Source organism: Bombina bombina, chromosome 5 (genome assembly GCF_027579735.1).
Source record: "Bombina bombina isolate aBomBom1 chromosome 5, aBomBom1.pri, whole genome shotgun sequence".
NCBI classification, from domain to species: Eukaryota; Metazoa; Chordata; class Amphibia; order Anura; family Bombinatoridae; genus Bombina; species Bombina bombina.
This window is the reverse complement of record NC_069503.1, coordinates 400,622,518-400,644,515: the sequence shown is the minus strand read 5'-3', so window position 1 is coordinate 400,644,515 and position 21,998 is coordinate 400,622,518. Positions and strand designations below refer to the sequence as shown.

The 21,998-nt window shown below is 36.9% G+C and overlaps 1 protein-coding gene across 1 annotated transcript in view; it reads left to right on the top strand.

Annotated features, from left to right (window-relative positions):
* The window catches only part of TOP2B (DNA topoisomerase II beta), a 109,790-nt gene that overhangs the window by 12,838 nt on the left and 74,954 nt on the right, over window positions 1-21,998 (top strand). Inside the window, exons 2-4 of the mRNA XM_053714236.1 lie at window positions 10,949-11,128; window positions 12,945-13,035; window positions 16,000-16,063. Coding sequence (XP_053570211.1) covers window positions 10,949-11,128; window positions 12,945-13,035; window positions 16,000-16,063 — 335 coding nt within the window. The remainder of the gene's footprint in view (window positions 1-10,948; window positions 11,129-12,944; window positions 13,036-15,999; window positions 16,064-21,998) is intronic.

Genomic DNA, 21,998 nt, shown 5'->3' with positions numbered 1-21,998 from the left:
GTCTGGAATTCCCTGAAGGCTCAGGGTGTTTGGACTCAGGAGGAGTCACTACTACCAATAAATATTCTGGAGCTGAGAGCAATATTCAACGCGCTTCAAGCATGGCCTCAGCTGGCCTCGGCCAAATTCATAAGATTCTAGTCTGACAATATCACGACTGTGACATATATCAATCATCAAGGGGGAAACAAAGAGTTCTCTAGCGATGATAGAGGTTTCCAAGATAATTCAATGGGCAGAGACTCACTCTTGCCCTCTATCAGCAATCTATATTCCAGGAGTAGAGAACTGGGAAGCGGATTTTCTAAGTCGTCAGACTTTTCATCCGGGGGAGTGGGAGCTCCATCCGGAGGTGTTTGCGGCATTGATTCATCAATGGGGCATGCCGGAATTGGATCTGATGGCATCTCGTCAGAATGCCAAACTTCCTTGTTACGGGTCCAGATCAAGGGATCCTCAAGCAGTACTGATAGATGCTCTAGCAGTACCTTGGTCGTTCAACCTGGCTTGTGTGTTTCCACCTTTTCCTCTCCTACCTCGTCTGATTGCAAGAATCAAACAGGAGAGGGCTTTGGTAATCTTCATAGCGCCTGCGTGGCCACGCAGGACTTGGTACGCAGATCTGGTGGAAATGACATCCCTGCCACCGTGGAAACTGCCACAGAGACAGGACCTTCTCATTCAAGGTCCGTTCCAACATCCAAATCTAATTTCTCTGCAACTGACTGCCTGGAGATTGAACGCTTGATTTTATCTAAGCGGGGATTCTCTGAGTCGGTCATTGATACCTTGATTCAGGCTCGAAGGCCTGTCACTAGGAACATTTACCATCAGATATGGCGTAAATATATTTATTGGTGCGAATCCAAGGGCTACTCATGGAGTAAGATCAGGATTCCTAGGATTTTGTCCTTTCTCCAAGAAGGATTGGAGAAGGGGCTATCAGCTAGTTCCTTAAAGGGACAGATTTTTGCTTTGTCAATCTTACTACATAAGCGTCTGGCGGATGTCCCAGACGTTCAGTCGTTTTGTCAGGCTTTAGTTAGAATCAAGCCTGTTTTCTTCCTAAGGTTGTTTCAAATAAGAATATTAATCAGGAAATTGTTGTTCCTTCTCTATGTCCTAATCCTTCTTCTAAGAAGGAGCGTCTGTTACATAACTTGGACATTGTTCGTGCCTTGAAGTTTTACTTACAAGCGACCAAGGATTTCCGAACATCTTCCCTATTTGTTGTTTATTCTGGAAAGCGTAGGGGTCAAAAAGCTATGACTACCTCTCTTTCTTTTTGGCTGAAAAGCATCATCCGTTTGGCATACGAGACTGCTGGACAACAGCCTCCTAAAAAAATCACAGCTCATTCTACTAGAGCGGTGGCTTCCACATGGGCTTTTAAAAACAATGCTTCTGTTGAACAGATTTGTAAGGCCGCGACTTGGTCTTCCCTTCATACTTTTTCCAAATTTTACAAATTTGATACTTTTGCTTCTTCTGAGGCTATTTTTGGGAGAAAAGTTCTTCAAGCAGTGGTGCCTTCTGTTTAGGTATCTGTCTTATCCCTCTCATTCATCCGTGTCCTGTAGCTTTGGTATTGTATCCCACAAATAAGGATGAATCTGTGGACTTGTCGTATCTAGTAGAAGAAAAGAAAATTTATGCTTACCTGATAAATTGATTTCTTCTACGATACGACGAGTCCACTGCCCTCCCTGTCAATTTTAAGACAGATGATATTTTTGTGTTCTAAACTTCAGTCACCTCTGCACCTTTTAGTTTTTCCTTTTTCTTCCTATACCTTCGGTCGAATGACTGGGTGGTGGAGTCAAGGGAGGAGCTATATAGACAGCTCTGCTGTGGTGCTCTTTGCCACTTCCTGTTAGGAGGATAATATCCCACAAATAAGGATGAATCCGTGGACTCGTCGTATCGTAGAAGAAATCAATTTATCAGGTAAGCATAAATTTCCTTTTATACTCTGCAGCTGGTAAAAAAAGGAATTGGAAACACATTAAGGGAAAAACTATTTTCTAGTATACTGTCCCTTTAAGCGTCCAACAGCTCTGCTCTGTGAGGTTTGTGTGGTCTACCATTTTCTGGATGGACTATTGTTCATCCTAGATGTCTCCACTTCACAAAAATAGCACTAGCAGGTGACCTGGGCTGATCTAGTAGGCCAGAAATGTCATGAACGGACTTGTGGCATCCTAATTACATTGCCACATTTAAAGTCACTGAGCTTTTCAGTGCAACCAATTTTACTTCAAAAGTTTGTCTATGGAGATGCCATGGGCTGGATCTTATGCACTTGTTAGCAATGGGTGTGACTGAAACACCTCTGCACACAGTAATGCACCGTATATTAACACTATTGATGTGCATTCAAATATTTTACATGTCAATCTGGTAATAAATTAAATAGTTTAGGGACAGAACTCACAATAATAAAAACAAAATGTTAGGTTTATGGTAGGATTATAGAAATCCTTCAAAAAACCCCACAATGTATTAAATTTGGATGCATATAGTCTATTTACATATCTTTCCTCTGGTTGTAGTTTTAAGATAAAAACTTAATATAAAAATCTACATTTCATAAGTAGTAAACTTTAAGCTGGTCGGATAAAGGAAAAAATAACATACAGATCCAACTCTGTAGATTTTTATAAATACGGATCTATTTTGAACAATGGCTTCGTGTTACAAGGTATGACAGAGGCAAGAAGCTACCGCTCGTACTTGTTGAATAAATCTGCATGAAGACTGGTAAATCCTGGCAGCCAATGAGACATGGCTTCTAATATTTTTGCCTCTGAACTCTTTATCTCATATAGTTTGCCTCTTTAGCCTCTACAGAAAAATGTTACTTCTGAACTTGCTGTAAATGTGGTACTTACTTTATTATAGTTTATTGTAAATAAATGGTACTTTTACATTTTTGTTCAAATATTTTTTTCACGCTGGCTTTCTCTTTTGAAATTTTTTTTTTTAGGCCATAAAAAGCCAAGAGGCCGCAGAATTTTTTGAATAACCTACTCAGCTATGCTCAAGATCCTAAATAAGTGATGAAGCACACACTATGTGCAATATTTTAGGAATTATGTTGTGCTGAAATACAATTACATACATTAGAAATAAAATTCTTGATTTAAAGGGACACTGTACCCAAAAATTTTCTTTCATGATTCAGATAGAGCATACAATTTTAAGCAACTTTCTAATTTACTCCTATTATCAAATCTTCTTTATTCTCTTGGTATCTTTATTTGAAATGCAAGAATGTAAGTTTAGATGCCGGCCCATTTTTGGTGAACAACCTAGGTTGTCCTTGCTGATTGGTGGATAAATTCATCCACCAATCAAAAACTGCTGTCCAGAGTGCTGAACCAAGAAAAAAGCTTAGATGCCTTCTTTTTCATATAAAGATAGCAAGAGAATGAAGAAAAATTGATAATAGGAGTAAATTAGAAAGTTGCTTAAAATTGCATGCTCTATCCGAATCACAAAATAATTTTTTTGGGTACAGTGTCCCTTTAAGCATGTGCATAGTTTGTATTTGTTACAGCCGATGTGTGAAATTGGGCATTTATATAAAATGCTTGGAATTTCATAGAATGCCGAAAAAGCTGGTATTTCACAAATTGCTTGTAATTTACACCAGTCAGGGTCAACATCCTACACATGGGGACCACAGATTAATATTTTATAAGCCTTTAGGGCCACATATTAATTTGTGGATATTAACCCATTAGTGACCACATCACTTTTCAATTTTCTTACTGTTTGGGACCAGGGCTATTTTTACATTTCTGCGGTGTTTGTGTTTAGCTGTAATTTTCCTCTTACTCATTTTCTTTTCCCACACATTATATACTGTTTTTCTCACCATCAAATGGACTTTCTAAAGATACCATTATTTTATCATATCTTATAATTTACTATAAAAAAATATAAAATATGATGGGGGAAAAAAAGCCGAACTCTTTCTAACTTTGACACCCAAAATCTGTTACACATCTACAACCACCAAACAACACCCATGCTAAATAGTTTTTAAATTTTGTCCTGAATTTAGAAATACCCAATGTTTACACGTTCTTTGCTTTTTTTGCAAGTTATAGGGCAATAAAGTAGCACTTTGCTATTTCCAAACCATTTCGCCCCCCCCCCCCTTAAAATAAGCAATAGTTACATTGTAACACTGATATCTGTCAGGAATCCCTGAATAAACCTTTACATGTATATATTTATTTTAGTAGACAACCCAAAGTATTGATCTAGGCCCATTTTGGTATATTTCATGTCACCATTTCACCGCCAAATGCAATCGGATAAAAATAAAAAAAATCTTTCACTTTTTCACTAACTTTGGGTTTCTCACTGAAATTATTTACAAACAGCGTGTGCGATTATGGCACAAATGGTTGTAAATGCTTTGCTGTCTGGGATCCCCTTTCTTCAGAAATAGCAGTCATTTATGGATTTGGCATTGCTTTTTGGTAATTAGAAGGCTGCTAATTGCTGCTGTGCACCACACTTGTATTATGCCCAACAGATCTCTTCCCTCCCCCACCCCATAATTGTCATCCCCATCTTAAAGGGACACTGAACCCAAAATTTTTCTTTCATGATTCAGAAAGAGCATGGAATTTTAAGCCACTTTCTAATTTATTCCTATTATCAATTTTTCTTCGTTCTCTTGCTATCTTTATTTTAAAAAGAAGACATCTAAGCTTTTTTTTTTTAATTCAGAACTCTGGACAGCACTTTTTTATTGGTGGATGAGTTTATCCACCAATCGGCAAGTACAACCCAGGTTGATCACCAAAAATGGGCCGGCATCTAAACTTACTTTCTTGCATTTCAAATAAAGATACCAAGAGAATGAAGAAAATTTGATAATAGGAGTAAATTAGAAAGTTGCTTAAAATGTCATGCTCTATCTGAATCACGAAAGAAAATTTTTGGGTACAGTGTCCCTTTAAGTACTGGCAGAAAGTCTGCCAGTACTAAAATAAAATCCTTTTTATTTATTTTTAGATATGTAATCTGCATTGTAGGATCCCCCCTTAGCCCCCAACCTCCCTGAACCGACCCAAACAGCTCTCTAACCCACCCCCCTCTATCTACTTGATGCCATCTTGGGTACTGGCAGCTGTCCCCGTCCCCTCCCAGATCCATTTCCCAACTCTGATCCCCCCCCCCTTCAAAGTTCTCAGTGTTCTGTATTCTCATCGGTACTAATTTACATGCCATGGCAGTAGCGGTCCCACCCCCTCCCGCCTCTCACACGCCTCCTCCAGCAATGGGCCGCCCACCCACCTCCCTACTATGGCTACCACCCACTAACGACTGGCTCTCTGCATCGGATGGTTAGTAAAGGGTATTTCACGATGCCTCAACATCTTAAAGCAGCTGGAAGCAATTACGATCGCTTCCAGTGCTTTAAACCCCAGAGGACATTTCAGGCACGTCCTTGGTCCTTAACTGTAATTTTTTTGTAGGACGTGCCTGACACGTCCTTGGTCCCCAAGGGGTTTAAAAACGCAATATAGTTCCTGAAAATGTGCCACAGGGACAGATTTAAGTAATGTTGCAGGATATCTTATATCTGCTGTTCTGCCCTTCCAAGTGCTTGTTTGAGTTTGCACACTAACCAGAAGTCCCCAAAGCATATCTACTTAGTTACAATTTTATTTACTTATTCACAGTTCTCCTTTTTCCCTGGAGCCACAAAAACTAGTGCAGCGGCCATCCCTGATTTTATTCAATACAAATATCAACATGGAAAATGCTGGTGTTACCTGAGTTCCTGATCTTGTGAGAACTGTATATTAGCGCCTCCATACACACAATGCATACTGGGAAAATCTGACATTTGTGTGGGAAGCAGGAAGTATCCAGTAGTAGAAAGATTTCACCTGTGCCTGTTATAGGCCAGGATTCTGCCTCTGTGTGATGCCATTTATAAAACTGAAAATGCAAAAGAGTATCAATAACACATGTTCAGTCAAAGCAGTTATCAGTGACGTCAGAGGCTGGTGAGGCAGTGGCAGGATACGCCTTCATTCTTTGTATATCCTTTGTTGAAGAAATAGCAATGCACATGGGTGAGCCAATCACATGAGGTATCTATGTGCAGCCACCAATCAGCAGCTACTGAGCATATTTAGATATGATTTTCAACAAAGGACATCAAAAGAATGAAGAAAATTAGATATTAGATGTAAATTGGAAAGTTATTTAAATTTGCATATGGGTTTCATGTCCCTTTAAATGGTGTCTTGGAAAACTGGTCAACTTAGTAAACATCTGATTTTAGTTTAAAGGATTGTAACAGAAACTCTTGCCAGATAACACAATGCTTGCTCTGATTATGAGATCTAGAAATCCATGACCATTAAAATATGTTTAAAACATACTTTTTACTTTAATGCTGCAAATTATGCTTATAGATTCTTTCATTACATAAGGGATGAGAGTCAGAGGGGGAGGAAGAGAGACAGAGAGGGAAAGAGACCATGGGGGAGAACAACACATAAGGAGAGAAATGGATAGATAGAGAGACACACACACACACACACACACAAGGGGGGGGGGGGAGAGGGACCACAGCATTTTAAAGTAATAAAACAGTAGAGCTACAGAGAGTTCAGAAGATTAGTCTATAATTTAGTGTGAAGTACAGAGGCAAGCTGCTAAGTTAGTGGGTGTAAAGTTTGAGTAAACAAAATACAAAAACGACCCTGCTGTAAAAGAGTAAACAAACACTAAACCACATTCATTAAATTATCATTTTCACTAACAGAATCTCTTTCAGTAAAATCTTACTTTAATAAGATGTGGGTGAAACACTGCTCTCTGTGCCTCTCTCCTGCTCTGGAAGGATTCAGGAAGTGACAGTGGCACATTCCACTGCACTTAGAGGGGAAGAACAGAACTCTCTTTTTCACTTTAGCAAAGCTAGCAGGTTCACAGGACAGCAACAAAATATATGAAAGTTGTTTTTTTCCGTTCTTGTTTTGTTTTATATGATTTAACATCCAGCCCCAACCCTATGTTCCACTTACTAATGCCTCTCGCTGGATTGGTTCAGCCCAAATAGGACTGCCTCAAATAAGCAGTTAATGGGCCATGCAATGATCTTAACCACTTGCATCCAGTAGATGGCGCAGCATGTTGTGTAATGGTGGGCAGACCTGCTTGTGCCTCTTCATTGCACAACATATAGCTGTGAGGAAAAAAAATGCTGGGAAAAAAAAATTACAATTTTTTTTTTAAAGCCAATAAAAAAAATATATATTTTTGCCCATATGAGAGGTGATGCACTGCCTCACCTGCCTCTAGTGACTGCACATCACTGATATATATATATATATATATATATATATATATATATATATATATATATATATATATATATATATATATATATATATATATATATATATATACAAACAGGTGTATAATATGTATTAATACTTTCCCCTTCTGGTGAACCGCAGCCGTCCCACAGTCTCTCCCAAGGTCTGTGTGAATAGATCAGGTGTGCTAGCTGGAGGCGCTGGTTCAGCTTGTATCAGTCGTTGGTATCTTCCTTTCCTTCCTCGGTCGTATAACTCTAGGTGCAAAATAGTGGTGCTGAAATATCAGGCAATACACCATACAAAGGTGAATATCTACTCACAGTGTATATTGCAGGTTACCGGCTCCTTCCCAATATGAAAAGACAATATCACAGATTCAGTAAAAAAGTTTGTCTTTATTTGGCTCTTTTTACTGAAAAGTATCCTTTACTGAAGGAGCAGCAATGCACTACTGGGAGCTAGCTGAACACATCAGTAATTCAATGGCAACAGCCATATATCTGCAGCCACCAATCAGCAGCTAGCTCCCAGTTCCTGAGTCTAGCTAGGTATGCTTTCTAACAAAGGATAACAAAGGAATGAAGCAAATTCGAAAATAGAAGTAAACTGGAAAGTTTTAAAAAAATAATGTATGCTCTTATCTGAAAAATGAAAGAAAATGTTTGTGTTTCCTGTCCCTTTAAGAGTTCTTTGCTGACTTCTAATACTGCTTTATCTGTGCTGGCGGGTGCTTTAGCTAGCTGTGACCTTTTGTAGAAAGTGCATTTAAAACCTGGAAATGGATTTCATACACAGACCAGACTGGGTTAACCTTCCATGATAACAGCACACAGTAAAAAAACATTCATCCCCTTTGAGTGAATGAGTACCACCAATTTTAATGTGCTTGCTTTGTTTTTATATATGCTCAAACGTGTGCATTTGTACATAGTTTGACTGATTATTTATTTATATATATATATATATATATATATATATATATATATATATATATATATATATATATGTATTATGGCGAATACTTAGTAACTACTATATACTAAACCAATTTGATTAAAGGGACACTGAACCCAAATTTTTTCTTTCATTATTCAGATAGAGAATGGAATTTTAGGCAACTTCCATTATCAATTTTTCTTCGTTCTCTTGGTATCTATATGTGAAAAAGCAGAAATGAAAGCTTAGGAGCCGACCCATTTTTGTTTCAGCATTCTGGATAGCTCTTGTTGATTGGTGGTTACATTTACAAAGTTGCTTAAAATTGCATTCTCTATCAGAATCATGAAAGAAAAAAATTGGGTTTAGTATCCCTGTAAACATGTTCAGCTTTTCTAGTAACCAAGGGCACCCATACCACGTGTCAAAGAAACACGTTCATGTAATCCAAAATTGCAAGCACCTTGAAAAATAGGGTTAAGTATTAATAAATCTAACCTAAACTATAGCTGAATAATTTTTTTTAACCTGGGTCAATACAATTAAAAGGAAATTAACACTTCTTGCTTTTTTTGTTTAAAGAAATAAAAAAAAATTATGCTTGCCTCACTCTCCCTACAGATGCAAAAAAACAAATTCTATAACATAGGTTTTAAAATGTATGCGATTTAGTAAGTCATATTTGATTGTTTGCACTTTTGTAAACCTAGGTTACATTTTTTGTTTTCCATTATTTTTTTTTAACACAAAATGAATTTAATATCCCTTATAAAGTTGACTGAGGGAAATGACAAAATCACAAAGGTTTCTGTAATTTTACTATTTTAAGTGCTGGACAAACCCAGGAACAAGGCCGCCACCGACTCCTAACTTTGTGGGTTATTCTCCATATACAGGTATCTGTAAATACCACTGTCTGGCTCCTAAATTCCAAGCTGATTAGATCCTGACTTAAAGGGACAGTTTACTCAAAAAAATTCTCCCCTTTAATTTGTTCCCAATGATCCACTTTACCTGCTGGAGTGTATTAAATTGTTTACAAGTAGCTCCTTTACCCTTATATTGGCATTTGAAATTGTTGATTTAGCCTGTGGTTTCCCCACCTATTCTGAAAGTTTGTGGCCGCGCGTACCAGCTATAGATAAGCTTTGTAAACACAGCCAGCAGAAGAAATTACACTCCCAGTCGGATATAGCAGAGATAAGGTAATACAATGTTGATTTTCCATTGTTCTCTCAAAGTACTGGTGATTGTTTTAAGGACAGATATAAGATAAAGAAGCAGGTATATGTGCACAATGTGATACAGTAATGAGATCTGATTATACCTACAAGCTCAACCCATTTTATTAGGTTGTGGCTTCAAAACACAAAATCAGAGCTTTAATATTCACAAATAAACCTTAAAAAGCTAATTTTCATACATTTTTACTCTACAATTGCTTTTTTTACCAACTGCAAACACATTAAGGGAAAAACTATTTTACAGTATACTGTCCCTTTTAAAGGGACAGTATACTATAAAATAGTTTTTCCAATTACTTTTTTACCAGCTGCATAGTATAAAATGTATGAGATTTGCTTTTTTAAGGTTTATTTGTGTGTATAAATTAGCTGATTTTGTGTTTTGAAGCCACAACCTAATGAAATGGGTTGAGCTTGTAGGTATAATCAGATCTCATTACTTTATCACATTGTGTACATATAGTTGCTTCTTTATCTTATATCTGTCCATAAACCAATCACCAATACTTGGAGAGAACAATGAAAAATTAACATTTTATTACCTTATCTCTTCTATAACCCACTGGGACTGTAATTTCTTCTACTGGCTGTGTTAACACAGCTTGGCCTGGAGGCCAAAAACTTTCAGGATGGGTGGGGAATACCACAGGCTAAATATACTAATTCATATGCCAATATAAGGGTAATGGAAATACTTGTAAATAATTAAATACACTCCAGCAGGTAAAGTGGATCATTGGGAACAAATTAAAGGGGAGAACATTTTTGAGGAAACTGTCCCTTTAAGCAAGTGCAATAAAAGTAAACCTTTTTTCGTTGTAACCTACATATTTTATGTTTGTTGTTTTTGCAATGTTAGTAACCTTGATTTTCTAAAATCTTTCAGAATTCATCTTTTTCTGTCTTGTCAAGCATATCTAAAGTGCAAACCAATACTTGTATCTATTGCAGAAAAATACTTTTGATTTTTACATATTTAATCTAGTTTAAAGGGACATGAAACCCATGTTTTTTTCTTTCATGATTCAGATAGAACATACAATTTTAAATACCTTCCCAATGTACTTCTGTTATCAAATTTGCTTCATAATCTTTATAACCTTTATTGAAAGAGCAGCAATATGCTATTGGGATCTAGCTGAGCCAATGACAGGAGGCATATATTTGCAGCTCCCAAACAGTAGCTAACTCCCAGTAGTGCACTGCTCAACAAAAGATACCAAGAGAATAAAGAAAATTATAAAATTGAAGTTAGAGAATTGTTTAAAAACTTGTGTTCTATATGAATTATGAAAGAACAATTTTTGGTTCCAGGTCCATTTTTAATTTCGTTGTTTGGCATTTTCTCTAGGAATATATTTGGACTTTTTAATAATGTAACTTTTCTCCTTACCTCCTCCCATTTAGACATTGTTTGACAGCCAGAATAACGCAGCAAAAAAAGAAGAAGCTGAAAGCCACAGCAATAATAAAAACGAGACTTCCAAAAAGATGTCCGTGGAACGAGTTTACCAAAAGAAAACCCAACTGGAACATATCCTCCTCCGACCGGACACATACATTGGATCTGTAGAGCCTGTAACACAGGTGAAATCCTTAATTGGCTTAAATTGTATGGGCTGGGTTGGACAGACAGATACTAGTCCATTTGATGCTAAGTAGAGGCTGAAACATATTTCATATTGAAATGACCTAGTCACTAGTCTGAGACTAATAGAAATCTTGTTTATGTGGTTATTAAACAATATAGAAAAAGTGCTAAAAAGAAGTCATTAATAGATTAGGTTACTTCTAACACTAATCGACATTTATTTTTTTGGCCATGTTATATCATATTGCACAATGGCTGTCAACCCTTATTGCTATGTTTTCAATTGTATTTTCTATTTGCTTGTGATGCACTGAAGACTCTAAATGTATTAGTGTTATAACATTTGAAACATTGTTATATAACACTTGAACTATACATGACATTAGCACTTGTTTAGTCAAATGAATGCACCATGTTATTATGCATTCTAAAAGTGTGTCTAAAGGACAGTATACCAATGCTTGTTAAATACGTTTTAAGTGAACTTCAGATCAAGATTTATACTGTATGACTCCTTACGGAAGCCTTTAAGGCACTTTTAAAGTTTCTTCTACTTCCTTTTGCTGTGAGTTCACATATATTTAAAGGGACACTAAACCCAATTTTTTTTCTTCCATGATTCAGATAGAGCATGCAATGTTACGCAACTTTCTAATTTACTACTATTGTAAAATTGTCTTTGTTCTCTTGCTATCTTTATTTAAAAAGCAGGAATGTAAAGCTTAGGAGCCAGCCTGTTTTAGGTTCAGCACCCTGGATAGGGCTTGCTTTATTGGTGGCTACATTTAGCCACTAATAAGCAAGCATAACCCAGGTTCTGAACCTAAAATGGGCCGGCTCCTAAGCTTTACATTCCTGCTTTTTAAATATAGATACCAAGAGAATAAAGAAAAATTGATAATAGGAGTAAATTATAAAGTTGCTTAAATTGCATGTTCTATCTGAATCATTAAAGAAAAAAATTGGGTTTACTGTCCCTTTAAGTAGGATGCTTTTTGGTGAGAGAATATTGTGCTCCAAGCATAAACCTGTTAAAAAGGGAAATATCTGCAGACCAAAAACACACCATAGAAAGTGCGCTCTTAGTGACATTTCTGTACTAGTGGTGTTTGTGCTGTAGGAAGCCATGTGAAGGTATGGGTGTGTGGTGGTGGTGGTGTTTTTTTAATAAAGTGCAAAAAATGTTTTCCAAAACCTATTTGTGATAAGAAGGTGCCTTCGCCTTTTTTTTCTTCTTCATCGCAGCTTCATGATTGGCTGGTAAGAAGTTTGCATTAACAAGCAGGTGTACCTAATAGAGTGCCAATGGGTGTGTGTAATGTAGGGTTGTCACCTCGGCCATGTTTTTTTGGACACTTATAAGTTGCAGGAAGGAATATGAATAGTGCATATAAATCTGTGTGCCCAGAAACGCAATACATGTTCCTCCCTGCAGCATGTGTATTATTTTATTATCGGTTATTTGTAGAGCGCCAACAGATGTGTAACTCATAAGTGTCCAGGAAAACATGGCTGAGGGGTGGCAACCTTACTGTAATGGCAGTAATTGGTTTTGGATGGTGATTTGAGCAAGCAGAATTGGTAATTGCATGTACAAAAAGTTTATATTAATACTATAAAGTGACCTTTTACCCATGATAGTATTTAGAGGGTATTTACATTTGTTGGTTTGTTTTTTCCCAAAGTTTAACAGCTAAAATAATGCATTTGTTTGAGGATCGGTTAGCCTGTGTAGGTTGATACATTTTGCTGTATTCTATTTGAGATGCACAGTAACAATCTGGGTTTAATTTTTTTTGTTTTTCTGTTTAGACAATGTGGGTGTACGATGAAGATATTGGAATGAATTGCAGAGATATTACCTTTGTGCCAGGATTGTATAAGATATTTGATGAAATTCTCGGTAAGTAAATATACTGTATATGCATCTAGTCATCTTATTTCACCTTTTTAAAACAAAAAGAGAAATTATAATACCTTTATTGTGTGCTTTGTGTACCTTTTTTATATTACAGGGTCACTAAAATGTTTACAAATTGTGCTGCTGCACAGAAATTTTTCTTTCATGGTTCAGATAGATCATACAAATTTATACAACTTCCCAATTTACTTCTATTATCATCAGATTTGCTTTGTTCATTTGCTATCCTTTGTTGGACTAGCAATGCACTTCTGGAAGCTAGCTGAACACATCATGTAAGCCAATGAAATAAGGCATATATGTGCAGCCACCAATCAGCTAATTCCTATTAGTGCTTTGCTGCTCCTGAGCCTACCTGGGGGGGTTCTTTTCAAAAAAGGATAGCAAGAAAACAAAGCAAATTAGATAATAGAAGTAAATTGGAAGTTGTTTAAAATCGCATGTTTTATATGAATCTTGAAATACATATTTTGGGTTTCATATCCATTATAGATTATATTAATGTGTTTTCTAAAATTTATTTTATAATTCCAATAGAGCAGTTACACTCAGCAAAGCAAATTTCTACAATTTACTGTCAATTTATATTTTATAGGATACAGAACTCATGCCTTTCACAGTTGTCTGTGCATGTCCCTGGTGCAAATGTTATAGTGTTCCTTTGAGTAGTAGTGAACCCTGGGTCAGTGACATAGTGTGCTTGGCTGTGTGCTGCTTATAGTTTACAGTGATCCTTTTACCAGTGGTTAATTGCTTGTGACATGCGCCAACAACTGCTTGTGCCTGTATGATTAGCAGCATGAAGGATACAGGACTTTATTGCAATTACAGAGGCTTTAAATGTGGGTTTCATCTCCTTAAAGGAACATTGAACCCAAAATGTTTTCTTTAGTGATTCAGATTGAGCATGAAATTTTAAGCAACTTTTTAATTTACTCCAATTATCAAATTTTCTTAATTCTCTTGGTATCTTTATTTGAAATGCAAGAATGCAAGTTTAGATGCCGGCCCATTTTTGGTGAACAACCTGGGTTGTTCTTGCTGATAAATTCATCCACCAATAAAAAGTGCTGTCCAGAGTCTGAACCAAAAAAAGCTTAGATGCCTTCTTTTTCAAATAAAGATACCAAAAGAATGGAGAAAAATTTATAATAGGAGTAAATTAGAAAGTTGCCTAAAATTGAATGTGCAATCTGAATCGCGAAATTAAAAAAATGTGCGTTCAGTATCCCTTTAATGATGAAAGTTCCTTTATTTGCCTGCAGCGTATGCCACGCTGAGCTCCTCAGGCCACCCACAGCAGAACGCTATTTTTTCAAATAGGCATTATGCCAGATAGCTAGCACGCTATTGGCTAACATCACCTCATTGATAAAATAGCATTCTGTCGTGCGGGCCAATCGGGATTATGCCACAGTGTTTATTTCCCACAAATTCATTAAATTAATTTCCTTGGCAGCTGGATTACAAACAATAACAACATTAGTAAACAAACAGCCAATATTTTGTGATACACTACTAAAAGGGTCAGTAAACACATGAAACTTACAAGATATTTCTGTTGTGCTGCTATAGAATTAGTTTGTTCTGATGGCACTAATATAATCTTTACAAAAACGGGGACCTGCCTCTTTAAAGCTATATAAAGCCTTCATAAATTGTATATTGTGGCAAGATGTATCGGTTTACTGAAGCTACTTATTCAGTTTACAGAACTGAAAAAAATTATACTGGTTAAAGGACACTGAACCCAATTTTTTCCTTTTGTGATTCGTATAGAGCATGCAATTTTAAGCAACTTTCTACGTTACTCCTATTATCAAATTTTCTTCGTTCTCTTGCTATCTTTGTTTGAAAAAGAAGGCATCTAAGCTTTTTTTTTATTTAGTACTCAGAACAGCACTTATTTATTGGTGGGTCAATTTATCCACCAATCGGCAAGAACAACCCAGGTTGTTCGTCAAAAATGGGCCGGCATCTAAACTTACATTCTTGCATTTCAAATAAAGATACAAAGAGAATTAAGAAAATTTGATAATAGGAGTAAATTAGAGAGTTGCTTACAATTTCATGCTCTATTTGAATCACGAAAGAAATTGGGTTTAGTGTCCCTTTAAGCTGCTTCATGTTGACTGTACTGTCCCTTTTAAGGATAAATGAAGTTATGCATTAATATAAGTTGCCTCCAAAAAACAAGATCACATTTTTTGCAACATCTGCCTGCTGTATTAAAGGGATAAGAAACCCATATTTTTTCTTTCATGATTCAGATAGAGCAATCAATTTTAAACAACTTTCAAGTTTACGCCTATTATCAATTTGTCTTCTCTTGCTATCTTTATTTGAAAAGCAGGAATGTAAAGCTTATGAGCCGGCCCATCTTTGGTTCAGCATCTGGGCAGCAGTAGCTTATTGGTGGCTAAATGTAGTCACCAATCAGCAAGTGCTACCCAGGGGGCTGAACCAAAGGCTTCTCTTTGTTGTCTCCTTACACTAGTTCCTACACAGGCAGTCAGACAGTGTAGTTTGTACAACCAATTTTTTATTTATTGTTTTATAATAAATAATATACCTCGACTGATAGGGCTAAATGTATAAGCCTCTGCAAAGTTGAAGTTTGTATTTTTTTTTTTCTTTTTTCTTTTTCTGAAATAAAATGTTTTAATTTTGCAAGAACAACATTTTGTGTCAGAATAGAAGGGATTCTTCTTTTCCCATCCTGTAGCTTTAAATACATATTGTGTGAAGATCAATATAGTAGAAACCGGTCTTATGATATTTAGAGCATTTCCCTTATCTTTGAAGCAGCTTAATTGCTTCTGAATGGTTTAATTATCTGTTAGCAAAGCAATGTTTGTGATCAATCCTTATGTTGTTTCTTTTGTTAGCATTGTTATGCTCTGTAGTATTTCTTCCCCTAATGTTTGTTTCCACTGTCTTTTACAGTCAATGCAGCAGACAATAAACAGAGGGATAAAAATATGTCCTGCATCAAAATTTCAATTGATCCGTAAGTAGAAATATATATTTTGTACACAATTCTCTTTATTTCATTCTTTTCGTCTAGGCCAGGGGTGCTCAAACTTTATTTTATTTTTTTATTTTTTACTGATGGTTACTTATTGTGGGATTAGATGTGAGCCACATTTACATTATGCTCACACTTTTAGAGGAGATTGGTTTCTATCAATACACCTAGTTTAACAGTATGTACTATCAAATTTACTAACTTAACTAGTGCAAATGCTTGGCTTATACTTAAAGTGAAAGTAAATCCTAGCATTTTACAAACGCTAGGATTTACTATTGAAGCAAATAAAGGGGGCTTTGATTCATGAAGTATAAGATACTTTATGTAGAAAGCTCCTTTATTTGATTCAATCGATCACTGTGTTTACCTTGTACAGCAGCCCACGGCAACAAAAAAAAAAAAAAAAAAATAGATTATATATATATATATATATATATATATATATATATATATATATATATATATATAATCTATCTATATCCTCCGTGTGTGTCTGCACTCTCAATGCAAAAGGGTTATCAACCAGGGTGCTGAGTCGATAATACAAACAGTCTATTTCAATGAAGGACTGCACTCACTGGGTTTAGTTCAAAAGATGATTAAATCTTTAATGTAGTAACGTTTCGGAGTTCGCAGACCCCTTCCTCAGACCAGATAACAGTGCAAGTGAACAGTGTGCAATATATAGCAACTAAGCCACACCCATTGAACAATCAGTGACAATTGCGCCAAAAGTGTGTAACCATGACAACATATAAATTGCCAAATAATCAATTATAACACCTTTAAAAAATGTGAGTCAATTACAATCAAGTATGTAAACAGTGTAGATAAAATATATATAACATCTATATACAAATAAATATAATCCACAAAACAGGTGCCCACACAGAGTAGTGTATTCATTTCACTGGAAGAAATGCCTGTCAGTAAACATCATGCATTCATGGTTAATCCGTGTAATCACGCTACTAATAAGCATAATCAGTAGTAGCTCAAGAGTCACAAATACATACTTATTATTATTATATGTGCACGTCTCTAATATCGCATATAATGGGGACCCAAAGTTATATAAGAATCATATTGCTGTGAACACAGATCAGCAAATATAGGAAAAATCATGTATGTGTAATACAGGCCAGGGTGTAAAAATAAAGATGTGAATTCCAACACTAGTTCAGTACCACACAACAGACCAACCATAGTATCTATACGATCACATAAATGTATACAATGTGTACAGAGCAGTAAATGTATGTCTTCTATTACGCGGAGCAGGATAAGGTCCACTATTACAGTTTAAACAGACTGTGCGCATATAGAGAACAGGTCTGTGCAGTACTTGCATGAAATGTGTAGTGCGGGCTGGCAAATTGCTTAGTTCAAAGGCGTGAATCTAGAAGTATGTGTATTGCATGACAACCCGATGTGTGTTTACTACAAAACAGGTGCGGATCTGCATGGTCCGACGTCTGTGACGTACAGTTTCAGCGAGCATGGCTAATTTGCATAGCCAGCTGACGTCATCTAGTGGGTGTGGGTAGAATTCTGAACAAGTGGATGACAGCTGTCTGTCGCAAACAATGTGATCCCTAGTGGACAGTTACGTAATGCAAAGTGACATCAAGTCTGTTTAGTTAGTGGTGGAAATATTGCGCTTAGTGGAAGGGACACACAAAGATGATTGTGACATGTGTATAGTTATCTATCAAAAGGGTGTCGCTCCAGAGCCCGACAATCTCATGAGCAATGTGGGGAAGAAAACATACCTATACAAGACTATACATCAACAGTACAGTGTCCGTAAGAGACAACGGAGGTATAACCAAGTTACAAAATCAAATATTCAAATTCACATACGACCATATCGGTCTCTTGTGCCTGAGTATATAGTTACTCATACAGTAGGACCTCAATGTGGTTATCATTGGTCCCCTGTTATAAGTGGCAATCAAGATTTATATAGGCAAATAGATACAACATTGCAGTCCTGGTATAACATATACAAGCAACTGAAGTTTCATTTAAATAGAGTGTTCCAGGTCATCATTCATTTGAACGATAGGTTAGGGTATCCTACCTTCTGGTCCTTTCAGGGTTAATTGAAGAACACCGTTTGGTATCACGAAACCAGTTCATGTTAGATCAGAAAAGTGGATAGAATGGAAACAGTGTGTATACTGGTCACTAATCCATATCCAAGTGTTTATAGGAAACAATGCCAGTCATTGGACATATTAAGTCCTCTCGGGTGCAGGGTACCCAGTCTGTGTATCCATTTGGCCTCCATCTGGAGGGGTGTTCTGTTACGGTCCCCTCCGCGTTTGAGCGGGGGAACATGGTCAATCAGAATGAATCGTAGATCCGTTACCTTATGGTTTGCCCGCAGGAAGTGTCTAGCCACCGGTTGATCTGATGCACCATGGTCGATGGCTTTCCTAATTGCCGAGCGGTGATTCACCATTCTTAGCCGTGCGTTGTCAGTCGTTTAACCAACGTAATATTGTCCACAGCAGCAGCTTAGGAGGTATATGACGTGGCTTGTAGTACACGTAATGAAGTGTCTTATGGTGTACTTCTGTTTTGTATGTGGGTGTCAGAAGACCTTACAGGGGATCATACCACTGCAGGTGGTGCAACCCATGCATCTAAAACAGCCAGGTTTGTTCGGTTTAAGCCACTTTTTCGTGTAGCTTTGTTGGGGATCTGTCTGCATCAGTAGGTCCCTTAGGTTTCTACCGCGTCTATATCCCATAATAGGTGGATCCATTTGTCCGAAGGGGAGTGTTTGGTCAGTTCCAAGAATTTCCCATCTGTTCCTAATTGAATCAGCCAGAACCTTCTTCCCCTTGCTGTACGTGGTTGTGAACACCATCCTTGGTTTCTTGTTGTCATCTCCTCGGATAGCATGTCCATCTTCAGACATTAATTCCTGTCTTACTGGCTCTATGAGTTTGGTTGTGTAGCCCCTTTGTAAGAACTTGTTGGTCATCTCGTCCAATTGCTGTTCCCTGCCTCCGTGTTGTTCCTCATTACCCTGATCATCTGGGATTTAATAATTGCCTTCCTGGTGTGTGGCGGTGGTTACTTGTTGCCTCGAGTAATGAGTTACAATCAGTGGGTTTTATGTATAAGGTTGTGTACAATTTGCCCTCTTTTTTTTTTGTAGATCCTTAGGTCAAGGAAATCGATCTGATCATACTTCAGTTCAAATTTAATAGGGCATGTTTGTGCATTAAGTTGTGTTACCCATTCAGTGAGTGTGTTCACTGGGCCTTGCCATATAAGGAAGACATCATCGATGTATCTTTTGTAGTGTTTTACCATACCGTGGTTGTAGACATCCATGGTGTCACGTTCGTGCTGCTCCATGTACAGATTCGCGTAGGATGGGGCCATGTTTGACCCCATGGCCGTCCCCATTAGTTGTTGATAAAAGATGTTCTCAAAAAGGAAATATAATATATATATATATATATATATTATATATATATATCAGTGACATGCGGTGACGTCAGAGGCTGCTGAGGCAGTGGCTAGGATACGCCTTCATTCTTTAGATATCCTTTGTTGAAGAAATAGCAATGCACATGGGTGAGCCAATCACATGAGGTATCTATTTGCAGCCTCCAATCAGCAGCTACTGAGCATATTTAGCTATGATTTTCAACAAAGCATATCAAAAGAATGAAGAAAATTAGATATTAGATGTAAATTGGAAAGTTATTTAAAATTGCATGCTCTTTCTAAATCATGAAAGAAAACATATGGGTTTCATGTCCCTTTAAATGGTGTCTTGGAAAACTGGTCAACTTAGTAAACATCTGATTTTAGTCTAAAGGATTGTAACAGAAACTCTTGCCAGATAAAATACTTGCTCTGATTATGAGATATAGAAATCCAGGCCCATTAAAATATGTTTAAAACATACTTTAATGCTGCAAATTATGCTTATAGATTCCTTCATTATTTAGTAAATATAAAAATGTCTTGATCCAGTGGCGGCTGGTGACATTTAAAGATGGTGGGGCGCTTGACCCCACCTCTTTAAATAAAGTCACATCCTCAGATGGCACCACCAATTCATTAATTAAATAAATAAAAGGTAGACCGAAACACAGAAAAGCACTCGGAGGTAGGAGAGAGAGACGGGGGAGAGGGAGAGAGAGAGAGAGAGAGACACACACAATCACACACAGAGGGTTAGAGAGACACATAAGGGATGAGAGAGTCAGAGGGGGAGGAAGAGAGACAACAATGAGAGAGACAGGGAGAGAGATGGATAGAGAGAGAGAGATGGATAGAGAGAGGGAGAGACACAAGGGGGGGAAGAGGGACCACTGAAAGGGGGGAGACACCACTGAATTTTTAAGTAATATTTTAAGTGACTATCAAATACTAATAGTATACAATCTATTTTAAATATCTGAAACAGAACAGCACATATAAATGGGAGCATTAATAAATTATTATTTATTGTCTACATCAGGGTTGTCCAACATACACCTAAGGAATCGCAGGTTTAAATGAAATACTATAGCTACAGGAGCCATGGAGAATATTTGCTATAACTCATTCTAAACTGCTTGGTTTCATTTTACATTACCATGCTTTTGGTCTAGCTTACTCTGGTCAAATAACAACTCATCCATACAAACAGCATAATAGTAAGATAATGTTGTGAGAAAACACAGTTGCAGAGCTACAGAGAGTTCATAAGTCAGAAAGAGAGTGATAAGACTATAAACTAGTGTGGAGTACAGAGGCAACCTGCTAAGGTAACATTAATAAGTCAGTAAGAGAGTGAGACTATATACTAGTGTGCAGTACAGAGGCAAGCTGCTAAGGTAACATTAATAAGTCGGTAAGAGAGTGAGACTATAAACTAGTGTGCAGTACAGAGGCAATCTGCTAAGGTAGTGGGTGTAAAGTTTGAGTATATAAAAACGATCCTTAAACTGCTGTAAAAGAGTAAAAAAAACAAAAAACACTAAACCGCATTCATTTAATTATAATTTTCACTAACCGAATCCCTTTCAGCAAAATCTAAGGTTGCAGCACTTTAATAAAATGTGGCTAAAACACTGCTCTCTGCATCTCTTCCTGCTCTGTAAGGAAGTGACAGTGGCACATTCCACTGCACTTGCAGGGGAAGTACAGTACTCTTTTTTTTCATTGAAGCAAAGCTGGCAGCTGCACAGGGCAGCAACAAAATAAATGAAAGTACTTTTTTTCCAGTTTTCTTTTGTTTTATATGATTTAACATCCAGCCTCAACCCTAAGTTCCCCTGATTGATGCCTCTCACTGGATTGGGTCAGCCCAAAAGAGGCCTGCCTCAAATAAGCACTTATGGGCCATGCAATGATCTTAACCACTTTAATCCAGTAGGTGGTGCTGCATGTTGTGTAATGGAGGGCAGCAGCCGGCAGACCTAATTGTGCCTCTCCATTGCACAACGTAGCTGTGGGGGGGGGGGAATTCCAATATTTTTTTAATTTTTTTTTTTTAAGCCAATACATTTTTTTTTTTTTCCCCATATGAGAGGTGAAGCCCTGCCTCTAGTGACTGCATATCACTGAGATATATATATTATATATATATATATATATATATATATATATATATATATATATATATATATATATATATATATATATATATATATATATATATATATATATATGTGTGTTACACTCAGGGTTAGTTCTCTTTGTATCCTCTTTTGCCCTTACTCAGTGTGCATGAGGACAGGTTCATGTACAGCCTCGCTGATGTCTGCTGTACGTTTCGGACCTACATGGTCCTTAATCATGCATGATTAAGGACCATGTTGGTCCGAAACGTCGCTTTTTATTGGTTGCTATACCTCAAATAAAGATTTTTCACCTTTAAAAGAAGATCTTGTACTGT